The 13,153-nt window shown below is 41.6% G+C and overlaps 1 protein-coding gene across 1 annotated transcript in view; it reads left to right on the top strand.

The window, feature by feature from the left end:
• Positions 1-13,153, top strand: part of LOC125459123 (AP-2 complex subunit alpha-2-like) — a 97,740-nt gene that overhangs the window by 42,677 nt on the left and 41,910 nt on the right. The window contains exons 12-13 of the mRNA XM_048545060.1: positions 6,222-6,319; positions 8,133-8,364. Of these exons, the coding sequence (XP_048401017.1) occupies positions 6,222-6,319; positions 8,133-8,364 (330 nt within the window). The remainder of the gene's footprint in view (positions 1-6,221; positions 6,320-8,132; positions 8,365-13,153) is intronic.

Raw genomic sequence — 13,153 nt, 5'->3', positions numbered from 1 at the left:
GGGCAGAGTTGGCTGGTTGGGAAAAAGGTTTAGCAGAAAAGATGGTTAATGAACAATGCCAGAAATTTAAGAAAGTAGTTCATGACTCAGAGCAAAGTTGTATCTCAGATAGGAAGAAAGATTCTAGGAAGGGGATAAACCAATCAGGGTTATCCAGGGAAGTTAAGATAGTATTAAATTGAAATTTAAAACCCATACAAAAGGTGGTAAATCAGAATTCCAAACATTCACTATGCTCTGGGGGAAGAAGTTCCTTTATGTCTCAGTTTGAAGCAGTGACCCCTTACTCCGTATCTGTGCCCTTGGCTCAAGATTTCCTCCTGATGGAACAGCTTTTGTATGCTTCCTTAGATATGTGGACTTAAACTGTACATGATACTCTAGGTATGGCCTCATCAACACTCTGTGTAATTGAAATAAGACTTCCCTACTTTAAATTCGAATCCCCTGCAAAATTCCATTTGCATCCTTAATTATTTGCTGCTCCTACATTTTAACTTTTGGTTTCAGTGCACAAGAACACCCAGAACCCTCTGTGCTGCAATTTTTGGAGAGTGTCTCCTTGCAAGTTGTAGTTCGCCTTTTGATTCTTCCTATCAAAGTGCATAATCTCATACTTTATTACATTAAACTCCACATATTATGTTTTTGCCTACTCACTCAATCTGTCTATATCCCTTACAAATTCTTTATGTCTTCGTCACAACATCCCTGTCACCTATTTTTGTATTATCAGCAAATCTGGATACATTATACTCTGGCCCCTCCTCCAAGTCATTTACATAGATCGTAAATATTTGAGGCCCTAAGACTGATATTTGTGTCACAAACACTAGTTATGCCTAGTAACATCAGTGGTTTCCAAATCCATTGGAACCCTCCTAAAATCCAGTGAATTCTCGACTATTTCGACCAATGCCTCCACAATTCCTTCATTTTAAAATCCTCGGACACAGGCATCGGATTTTGGTCAACGTCAAAAACAGAAGTTTCTGGAAAAGCTGAGCAAGTCTAGCAGCGTCTGTGAAAGGAAAAAAAGTGTTAACGTTTCGGGTCCAGTGACTGTTCCTCAGAACTGATGGTCCCTGCCAGGGGTACCTGAACAGCTGGGTCCGATGATGCCGATCACAAACAACAGCAGGAAGATACAGTATGCCCTGACACACTCATCACGTTACCATACATCAAGAACATATCCGAACTGACCACAAGACTCCTATGATTATTGGTCATCGGAGTGGCATGTAAACCAATGTTAACACTAAGCCAACTGCTAACTGGAATCAAAGACCACTTACTCACTATGGACTGAACCAACGTGATATACAAGGTCCCACACAAAGACTGTGAAAAACGTTACTTCGGACAGACAGGAAGGAAACTGGCCACAAGAATACGTGAACACTAACTAGCAACAAAAAACATGACCAGTACTTACTCTCTCCATTCACATAGAAAATGGGAGCCACCAGTGCGCTTGGGTTAACATTAGGATTCTAGGACAGGCCGCATAGAGACAAGCACGGGAATTTCTAGAGGCTTGGTTCTCCACCAGGAAGGCCATCAGTAAACATCTAGAATTAGACTCTATATATACGATACTGCGAAGAAAAACCGGAAGTGAGGTAAGCAATTCGAACGGACCCCAGAGTTTAAACACCAAGCAGGAAAACATAACAGCACTCGTTGGAGGCTGCACTGATGATGTTACCCAGTAGGGTAATGAAATGTCTGCGAACTAACGACCCAGCTTGGTGAGCAAACTAACCACGGCATCCACAACTTGAGCTACATGGTGTAACATCCTCCATCTGAGGCTGAACTGAATCTGTTAGAAGGATATTGTTCTGTGGATGCCATCCGAGTTAGTTCAGTCCTGATTAATGAAAATACGCATGCAGGTTTCCGGTGAACATTGAACAAGACCAGGATGTAATATTGGTTTCCATACAATAGGGTGAATCGACACTGTACAGCCTGTGTCTAAGTGGAGTCAGTAACTGACCAGCCTTAGAATGGAAACTAGCAAGGGCTGGTATAATTTATCTTTCCTTCATGAGGCAATTGCAGAAGCTGTGCCATTGAGTGATTAGGTGTCAGATAATTATGGGATCTGAGAATGTCATAAACTCATATTTAAGCCAGTATTTTATATTTCCAATGTTTTTTTCAAAGGTATAGATATGACAAAAGAAAACTCCCAAAAGTCAGCTATCATATGCATTCCATTGTGAACCTCTTCAAAAGGGAAATTCAGACAAAAGTATCAATTCTGCAGTTGTGCTAGACTGAGATTCCATTCCTTGGTTCTGAGAGGGGTTTCAGTATTCAGATAGCCAACTGCTTCATACTGTTTATTCTTCTCAGTTCTCCAGAAATTCACTTACTGTTTTCTGGAAGCATTTCCACCTGTCAGTTTTACTTTGCAGTAACTGAAATTTCTAATGCCTTAAAATAATGTTTAAATCAAAGACGTTCAGAAAAATTACACATTTCACTGCATTCAGTTACCTTTTAATGCATTCATCTTACATCTTTATATGAAGCACCTTTACTATGGGAAAAACGTGATGTCACCTCACAAAAGATATAGGGAAGACAGATACCGGGTAAAGTTTTTGAGTCTGTTTTTGGAACAGTGTGTGAGAGCAGTGTACTGATCAAATATCTCATCTTGATTTTGGGTTCTGTTAAAGCCAGAGAGAATATTAAGCTAACGTTGTTTTTCGAGTCTTAATAGCTGAAATGGCCATAAAAACTGAAGCAAATAGTAAGCACTGAAAAACAAGCTAACTTATCTTTTACAAGTCTTTAGTAATTTGAAGGTTTTCTTATTTAAGGATAGTACTTCTAATTTACATCTGTGAAGTGAGCCAGAATTTGAAGGCTTGTGTCAACCCTCTATAAAGCTCCTGCTTTGCAAATCTAATTTGGATTGTTTACAGCCTTAATTACCTATCTTATAGCTTGCTGAATGTCTGACCCCGTAACTTTTCTGTCATAAAGATTGCCTACTTCCACAGTCATAGTGTTGCTAATTCATCCACTGTTATTTGTCTCAGTGGTCATTCCTTACATCCATGCCTTTGTTACCAACATCCTCAACCATTCAAAAACAGAATCATAGAATCCCTACATTGTGGAAACAGGCCATTTGGCCTGACAAATTGATACCAACTCTCCAAAGAGCATTTCACCCAGACTCTCACCCCCCCACCCCTGTAACCCTGCATCTCTGTTGGCCAATCCACCTAACCACCACATCCCTGAACACAATGGGCAATTTAGCATGGCCAATCCATCTAACCTGCACACCTTTGAACTGTGGGAGGAAACCGGGGCAGCTGGAGGAAACCCATGCAGACATGGAGAACATGTAGATTTCACACAGACAGTTGCCAGAGGCTGGAAATGAACCCAGGACCCTGGCCCTGTGAGGCAGCAGTGCTAACCGCTGCGCCATTTTGCCACCCCAAACTGAAGACAAGAAACCGAAAGCTTGCCATGGGATTTGAAGGCGGAACCTCTTGCATGTCTATACCATACAAGGCCCCAACTGAGAATCATACCCCTAAACCATTGAGCCATCAGCAGTTTGACAGCATCTGTGGAAAGAAAACGTTAATGTTTCAGGCCTGTTGACCTACTTCTTCAGAATGATCAGAAGAAGGGTCACTTGACCTGAAAGGGTAACTCTTTTTGCCTCTCTGCATTATGCTACCAGATCTGCTGCATTTCTCCAGCAATTTCTGTTCTTGTTTTACATTTTCAGCATTTGCAGTTCCTTGTGTTATTTCAGTCCTCAACATGCTTTCCAGATTACACACCCAGCTTCCACTTTCTATAAACTTGAGACCATCTACACTCAGTTAACTAGATCTTAACATGGGGAAAATCCACCGTCCATCAGTCCTCTGCAAGCAGTCTGACAACGTCGCTGAGCCAACCATATCCTGATTTTTAAATACTCTTTCTTGTATTCAAATCACTGCATTCACTTCCTCTCTTTAATTTGTTCATTGGATATGGGTATTACCGTTTTTGCATTTATTGCCCATCTCTGCTTGCCTTTGAGATGGCAGAGATGAACTGCCTTCTGGAATTGCTGCTGTTGTGGGTTGGAGGTGCATAAGTGAATTTGAGGGTAAAAGTTAAGGAGCTATTAAAAGGGGTGCTTTATCTTTGATGGTGTCAATCTTCTTGAGCATTGTTGCTGGAGCTGTACTCATCCAGGCAATTGGGGAAAAACATTGACTTGTACTTTGTTAATGGTGGTCTGACTCTGCGGAGTTGGCAGGTGAGTTCCTTGCTGCGTAATTCTTAGCCTTTGACCTGCTTTATAGCCACTTTATTTATATACGTATGTAAGAGCAGGTCAGAGGCTAGTCCTGTTGAATTTCTGGTCAGTGGGATATTCAGTGAGGGCAATGGCAGAAAATGTCAAGGGGTTATAGTTAGATTGTCTGTTATTGGAGATGGTCATTACCATGAATATTACTTGCAACTTGTCAGTCCAAGTCAGGTTATTGTCCAGGTTTTGCTGTATTTGAGCAAAGACTGCCTCACTATCTGAAGAGTCATGCATGGTGCTGAACATTGTACAATCAATGGTGAACATTCCTACTTCTCACCTTATGATGGAGGGCAGATTTATTAATGAAGCAGTTGAAGATGATTGGGCCTAGGGCATTACCCTGAGGAACTCGTGCAGTGATATCCTTGAGCGAGATGATTGATCTCCAACAACCATGACCATCTTCCGATGTGTCAGGTATGACTCTAACCAGCAGAGAGTTTGCCCCCTGATAGCAATTGATTCCAGTTTTGCTAGGGGCTCCTTGACACTTGGTCGAATGCTACCTTAATATCAAAGGCTGTCAACCTCACCCTGCCTCTGGAATTCAGCCTTTGTGTCCATGTTTGAACCAAGGCTGTAATGAGGCCAGGAGTTGAATAGCCCTGGCAGAACCAGACTGAGTGCTGTTGGGCAGATTTTTCCTTTGCAGATGCAGCTTGATGCCATTGTTGACGACTCTTTCCATCATTTTGCTGATGATTGAGAATTGACCGAAAGAACCGAAATAGGCAAGGTTAGATTTGACACACTTGGGAAATTATTTATATTGTCAGGTAGATGCCAGTGTTGTAACCGTACTGGAACAGCTTTGTTACAGGCCTAGAAAGTTCTGGAACATAAGTCTTCAGTACTAATGCCGAGTGTTGACAGGCCCCAGTCATCTAGTGCCTCCAACTGTTTTGTAATATCATGCAGAATGAATCAAATTGACTGAAGACTGAAAACTGATGCTAGGGATGACTGGAGGAGCCCAAGATGGTCATCCACTCAGCGCTTCTGGCTGAAGGTTGTTCTGGTTGAGTCAGAGAGATCTGCAGTACCCGAAAAGACACTTTAGCCAATCTTGTCCATGCAGGTCAAAAACAACAACCTAACAATTCTAATCCCATTTTCCAGCACTTGGCCTGTAGTGGGTAAATGTTGCTTCCTGTCTACCCTATTTATGCCTTCATAATTTTATACTTTTCAGTCATGTCCCCTCTGAATCCCCTCTGCTCTAAGGAACACAACCCCTGTCTGTCCACTCTCTCTTCATTACGAAAATTCCATCCCAGGCAACATCCTGAAAAATCTCCTCTGCATCCTCTCTATTGCTTTCTCATCCCTTCTTTGAAGTTGATAAGAGTGATAGACAGAGCTAGGCTTTTCCATAACCAATGGATCATATCTAAGCTCTGCTGTCCTGCCGTTTCCAGTCACGAAGACTTAAACAATTAACAGGAGTAGGAGATTCCACAAATATCCCCATCCTCAGTGATGGGGGAGCCCAGCATATCAGTGCAAAAGATAAGTTTTCACTCAGCCATTACTATCTGTACCTTCAGACTCCTTGACATTAAGCTCTGAAATTCCCTGTTTTAATACATTCTTTTAATCATGCCTCCGACTGAGGTTTCAACTATTTCATATTGTTTGATAGTCCAGTATCCGGATTTCTTAGTGATGCTTGATTTGGTGGTAGTGGAGATACGTAATTGTAAGTTAAGAATAAGAATATTCACGTGGGGTTAGGTTGATTGCTTCCATATAGAGTTAACACTGCACAGACTGGGAGGACTCAATGACCGGTTTCTGTGCTGTAATTTCAATGTAATTCATTGTAGAACATTGATCCTGAGGATTCATGTGTATTATTTCTTGACAGGCCCTCCAAGCCCCAGCTTGCCATGAGAACCTTGTGAAGGTGGGTGGATATATCTTGGGAGAATTTGGAAACCTAGTTGCTGGTGATCCAAGATCCAGGTTAGTTGGATTTGCTGCACTTGCTCTCCTTTGGAAAGTCAGTTGTGCCTTCACCTGTATGCATATTCCCAGCTTTACTGTAGAGCATTGTATGGAGACTCCCAAAATCATTCAGTTTCCAGCTAGCAAGGCCTGCAATGGGGGCCGTGCCCACCACCCCACCGAATACGTCCACGTCAGCCATGATCTGCTGCTTCTGTGTCTGTATTTTTCAGCTTTTACAGTGGTTGCTGATTGTGGGCTTTATCCAGTGATTAGGATATAGCTACACTTGCTGCTTTGCAGGTTAAAGTTGTATTTGAAGGTCTCAGTATTGAGGCACAGTGGAGAGAACAGTGAGTAAAACATGATTCTGAGAGTTGGGACTGTATTGATAGATGTATCCAGTAGTGGATCCAGTTCAAGTTAGCTAAGTTGGTCTAAACTGCAGATTGAATTTGACAGCTTTTTGGTGCAAGCAGGTCAAAGAACTTCAGATGCTGGAAATCAGAAACAAAATAGAAACTGCTGGTTAACTCAGGAGGTCTGGCAACATCGGTGGAGAGAAAGCAGTTAACTTTCTGGGCCCAGTGACTCCCTACCTTTATCAAGAGGGAAAAGGTATGCCCAGTCTTTTGCTACAGCAGTATCTTTGAGATTGTGTGATAGGTTTGTACCTGCTGCATTAAACCATTGTATGAGCTGTTTTTCATTAATTTTATCAGAAAGGGTTTCTATAGCCTGGCTTCCTTTTATTTCAAACTTGACTCAGTTAATAGCACTTTAACTGTGCGATATTTGTAGATTCACTCCCACTTCAGAGAATTACTGGGAGATTTACCAGGATGCTAGTGGGGGAACTGAGATATGAGAAAAGATTGGATAGACTGGGCTTGTTTTCCTTGGAGCAGCGAAGGTTGAGAGGGGACCTGATAGAGGCATATGAGATGATGAGGGGCATAGATAGGGTGGATAGAAAGAAACTTTTTCTACTCGTAGCAGGATTGTAACCGGGGCACAGATTTAAAGTAAGAGGTAGAAGGCTAGGAGGAGAGTTGAGACACTCTTTCACCCAAAGGATGGTGGAAGTCTGGAACTCACTGCCTGACAGGTGACGGGGTGGGTGTTGGGTTGAGTGTGGAACTCTTGTTACATTTAGACAGTACTTAGATTGTTATTTGTGTTGCCACAGCTTCATGGACTATGGCCAAGAGCTGCAGAAAGGGATTTGTGTAGTCAGATCTTTGTTAGCGCATTACTGAATGGTCATCAGATGGGTTGAATGGTCATCTTTTGTACTGTAAACATGTATAAGGCTGTGAGACTTGAGCAAGTTATGTAAGGTGGCGTGTCAGTGCCGTGTTAACAGAAAGCTGCACTATTATTAGCTGCAGTCTTTTAGATGAGATATTAATGTGGTAACCCGGCCGCCCTGTTAAGTGGATGTAAGCATCCTACAGCATCATTCAAAAACAAGCTATTCTCCAGAATGACCTGACCAAGATTTATCCCCCTAAACTGACAACTGAAACCAATAAAAGTAAAAAAACCTGAGGACACTAAAAATCTGAAGTAAGAACAGGGAATGCTGAAGGCTCCTCAGCAGATCTGGACAGCATCCAAAGAGAAAGAAACAGTGAATATTTTGAGTCTGGTATGACTGTTTAACCAAAACTGTCTGGTCCCTCAATTGATTGGTCTTTGGTGGAATTTAACACATTCTAGTTGTTTGCTATGTGACAAATAATGACGTTATTTCAAAAACATTTCTTTGGCTAATAAGCACTTTGGACCATTTTTGAGGTTGTGAAAGTTCTTCTCTTTTGATTTTCAGCCCTTTAATACAATTCAGTCTGCTGCATTCGAAGTTTCACCTGTGCAGTGTACCCACAAGAGCTCTCTTACTTTCCACTTATATCAAGTTTGTGAACCTGTTTCCTGAGATTAAGTCGACCATTCAAAGTGTGCTCCGCAGTGACAGTCAGTTGAGGAATTCAGATGTAGAACTTCAGCAAAGGGCAGTGGAATATCTCGGGCTCAGTTGTATAGCAAGCACTGATATCCTGGTAGGTAGAGGTATCTCCAAGATGTATGCTTCTCAATGTCTCCATGTCTGCACCATTCTGCCCTTTTCATGCCTGTGCTTTTATTCTTCTGCCATTGTAACAATTATGTATTCAGATCTTTAATTAAATGCATATTTTTTGTGTGAATTGTAGCCACCATCTACTCTAGTTTACGGAATGTTAGTATTGTTGGTCATACCTTAACTACTCATCTGTGTGTATTGGCATCAGCTTTTCCTGAGCCTGGCTTCTCGCAGTCTTATTTTGCTGACCCTGTCCCCTCAGTTTCTTCTGCTGGCCAGTACCAGCTCCTGCTGTACCTTGCACTTGGTCTTGCCTTGACTCTCTTTTCGACTGTCTGATAAATTTCTTAAATATATTCCAGATAGTTTTCTGGAGCGATATGTTCTCGTTCCAACAAGGGAGCAGACTTAGATGTGATGGTGAGTAATGTGTTAGACTGAGTTAATCTAGTCAAGGGAGCATATATCTGACATTGATTATAATATGATTGAAATTTTATTTCAGCATTTTTTTCTTGAAAAAGTGCAACTTGGCACAATTTTTGATTGTGGATTTTGTCAGAATAATAAACTGGAGTCAGAGTCTGATAGCAACAAACTGGTGAAACGGAGAATAATTACAATGGGACAAGACTGAAAAAGAGTTTATTTAATATTTCTTGAGGGGGAACGATCTGCTTAGTAAATAAAACAACCATGTTTAACCTAAGAGGTAGCTTAAAACTAAAGCAAAGAGCAACAAGAATATTGCAAATTAATAGTCCTGGCGTAGATATAAAGAAAGTCAAAGCAAGGCTGAAAAGACAGTAAATGTGCTGGGACTTCAACTGTTCCATCTCTCATTAAAGATTTAGATAGAGAGTCATATCTCTAATTTTGCTGATAGCACCAAGACTGGTGTAATTTAGGAAGTACTATAGAATATCAGTAATGATAGAGCAAGATATGTGCAGAACTGTGGCAGGGAGTTCCAATGCAGGTCAGTAAATGATTTATAAAGGACCCATAGAGATTTGATGGGAATATTATTCAAATTCTGAAGAGCTGGAAACAGTGGGAATTCAAGCAGATGATGTAACAGCATAAACATTTCATAAGTAAAAAGATTAAAATAACTAACTATCACTGGATAAAAAGCACTGAAGGAAATTAATGGGGTTAAACATGCATAAGTCCCCTTGACCTGAATGGGATACATTCTCAGATATTAAAGAAAGTAGCTACAGGGATTGTGGTTGCAGTGGTGATAATCTTCCAGGAATCCTTAGATTCTGGAGAAGTCCCAGAGAATGGGAAAACTGTCAATGCAACACCTTCATGAAAAAATGGGAAGGAGCCAAAGAAAACTAACCAAAGGCCAGTTTGCTTAACGTCTGTTATTGGGAAAATGTTACAGTCTAGTTTAAAGGATGTAGTAGCAGACTATTTCGAAACAAACCATGTGAATTAGTAGAAATGTAACAGCAGAGTCAGCATGGCTTCATGATAGAGAAATTATGCCAGACAAATTTACTAGAACTCTTTGAGGAAGTCACAAGGAGGATAGGTAAACGCAAAGCAATGCATGTTATGGATTTGGATTTTCAGAAGGAATTTGGGAAGGTACCACATATCAGGCACCTTAATAACAGAACAGTCGGTGGTATTGGAGTGACATTGATAGCGGATTGGCTAGCAAGTAGAAGACAGAGAATTGAAATAAGGGTGGGGGAGCATTCTCAGGATGTCACCTTACAACTAGTGGCTTGCCGCAGGGATCAATGCTGGGGCCAGAATGATTTTTAATATGTGACGGATGAGGAAAGTGAATGGACTATTGCCAAGCAAAAACAGGTGGGAAGGTAAGAGATGAAGACATAAGAGTCTAGCGAGTTTTGAGAAGATTTGTAGCTCAGGTTGAGGTTCTGGATGTGAGTTTGCTCGCCGAGCTGGAAGGTTCGTTTTTCAGACGTTTCGTCACCATGCTAGGTAACATCATCAGTGAGCCTCCGACGAAGCGCTGGTGTTATGTCCCGCTTTCTACCCAAGGAAACCTAACCAGATAAATAGAAAGCGGGGCATAACACCAGCGCTTCGTCAGAGGCTCACTGATGATGTTACCTAGTATGGTGACGAAACGTCTGAAAACGAACCTTCCAGCTCAGCGAGCAAACTCACATCAATAAAAAAGTCTGCAGAAGAATGGTTAAATGAGTGGGCAGAAACGTGCTAGGTAGAATCTTATGTGGGAAAGTGTGAGGGTTAAGCACTTTGGCAAGAAGAATAGAAGAACTGAATATTATTTAAATACAGAAAGATTGCCGAGAGCTACGGCACAGGTTTGGGATTTCTCACCTGTGAATCACAAAATGTAGCATCCAAGTTTAGCGAACAACGGGAGGGCAAATGCATTGTTGGCCTTTATTTCAAAGGGAATTGAGTATAAAGTTCGGGAGGTTTTGCTAAACCTATACATGGTACTCATCAGACGAAGGCTAGAAGACTGAGATAACAAGGTGTGGAGCTGGATGAACACAGCAGGCCAAGCAGCATCAGAGGAGCAGGAAAGCTGACATTTTGGCTCGAGAACCTTCTTCAGAAAATTGATACTGTGAACTGCTTTGGGTCCCTTATCTAGGGAAAGATAGCATTGGAGGCAGTCCAGAGAAGGTTCACCAGGCTGATAGCAGATATGGAGACACTGTCATATCAGGAAAGGTTGATTAGGTTGAGCCTATACTCATTGGATGTTGGAAGAATAAGAGATGGCCATATTGAAACATGAGAGATTTCTTGGTGGACTTGACAGGATAGAAGTGGAGAGGTTATTTCCCCTTGTGGGAGAGTCTTTCAGAACAGGGGGTCACACATTTAGGATTGAGGTGAGGAGGAATTTCTTCTCTCAGAGGATTGTGAACCTGTAGAATTCTTTACTGCAGTGGGCTTTTGAAACTGGAATAATTAAGCATTTTTAAGACTGTGTTGCAGATTTTTAGTCAGGAAGGGAATCAAAGGCCATGGGGAAAAGGCAGAAAGTTAGAGTTGAGGATTATCAGATCAACCATGATCTTATTGACTGGAGCGGACTTGATGGGCTGAATGGCGAACTGCTGCTCCTGCATCTTATAGTCTAATGGAATTTTTCATTCTGTTGGACAGACTCTCCCTGTGACCCTCTGGAATGAATTAGTATCCTTAAGGTGGGTAGTGAGATGCTGGGGTGCGGACCCCTGTTGAAGTTGGGCCAGCAGTGCCCAGACACTTGATTGCTGTCTAGTGTCACTCTCCCTGTGGTGCTATTCCAATTCTGTTCCTTTACAATACATGGACTCCAGGTCAACTGGCTGTTGGATCTCAGGTTCAAAAATAAACCCAACTCTGTTCATTCTCAGGAATCCTTTAAAACCCCATCACAGATCATAAAATGTTCTAGAATCAACCAACCCCTCATGCTGCTTTGTCCTGTGAAATGTGAATAATTTGCCATTGCAAAATGTTTTCAGATCTTTTTGTCCTCTGCACCCTGTATAGGGTCAGATTACATGTGGAAAGGTGAACATGAGGTCATTTGATTGCCTTCAGTGTACCCATACATTAGTTACACACAGATTAACCTCGTAAAATTGCCACATGTGCTCAAACCACATAAAGAAAAATTATATGGGTCTCATGTTCAAGTGTCCAACGTTAAAACCTTGGGGCTAGCGCTTCTGTTCTTCTGCTCCAAATTTAGAAATGTTGGTATGAAATGCCAAGCCGCACAATCCAAACATTGTAGCACAATACCTCCATCTAGTGGCCACTGTCCACATTGGTTTGGCTACTCTACCAGCAGTTTGTATTGTGTCTCAGAAGGGAGAGGTAAATTGAATGATTTTTACTGTCTTCCTCTTCTGCCTGATAGTTTTGAATTTTTTTTCTTTTATCACCTTTTCCCTTTAGCAATAGGTGATGATGTGTTTCTCCAAACCCTGTTTGTGAAACTAATTCTTTTGGTAAAACAAAATGTGGTTAGTCCAGAGGTGATAACAAGGTGTGGAGCTGGATGAACACAGCAGGCCAGGCAGCATCAGCGGAGCAGGAAAGCTGACGTTTCAGGTCCCAACGTCAGCTTTCCTGCTCCTCTGATGCTGCGTGGCCTGCTGTGATCATTCAGTCCCACACCTTGTTATCTCAAACTCCAGCATCAGCAGTTTCTACATGGTTAATGTATGCATTCTTAACCCAGGAAATGATTCACAACATACGTACCGTCACACGCATCCAACAAAGAAAGAAATGTAAGAATTATTTCACTTGAATTCAAGTGTAATAAGTTAGTGTGAGATTAGGTTCTTTTAGTTGGTTGTGTACAGGACTCATTTGCAGGAGCTCAGGAGCTGTTGAATTACAGCAGAAAGTGTAGTAGTTTGAAGCAGGGAATTAGATGACTTTGCAAGTGAGACATGAGTTTCTTTTCAGGAATAAGATGTTTGAGAGATATTGAGGTCAGAGGTGAGCATTGGGTAAACCTGGAGCTGCCTACTCTGAGTGTTACAAACCCCAAAGGGTTACAGACATGGATTGTATTGGTTCAAGAGGTGGCTAATGGGCCTATCTTCTCAAGGACGACCAAAGTTGAACAGTGAATGATGGTCCCATAAATGAATAAATAAAAGCTCACTGACGAATGAAAGTTAAGGTGCATACCATTAGAATGCCTACAGTTCAGAAAGAGGCCATTTGGCCCATTGAGTTCAACAGACTTTCCAAAGACCATCCCACCTAGATCCATTCGCCTCACCAAT

Source organism: Stegostoma tigrinum, chromosome 17 (genome assembly GCF_030684315.1).
Source record: "Stegostoma tigrinum isolate sSteTig4 chromosome 17, sSteTig4.hap1, whole genome shotgun sequence".
Lineage (NCBI taxonomy): Eukaryota > Metazoa > Chordata > Chondrichthyes > Orectolobiformes > Stegostomatidae > Stegostoma > Stegostoma tigrinum.
The sequence above is the reverse complement of the archived record's forward strand: the minus strand, read 5'-3'. Positions and strand labels throughout refer to the sequence as shown.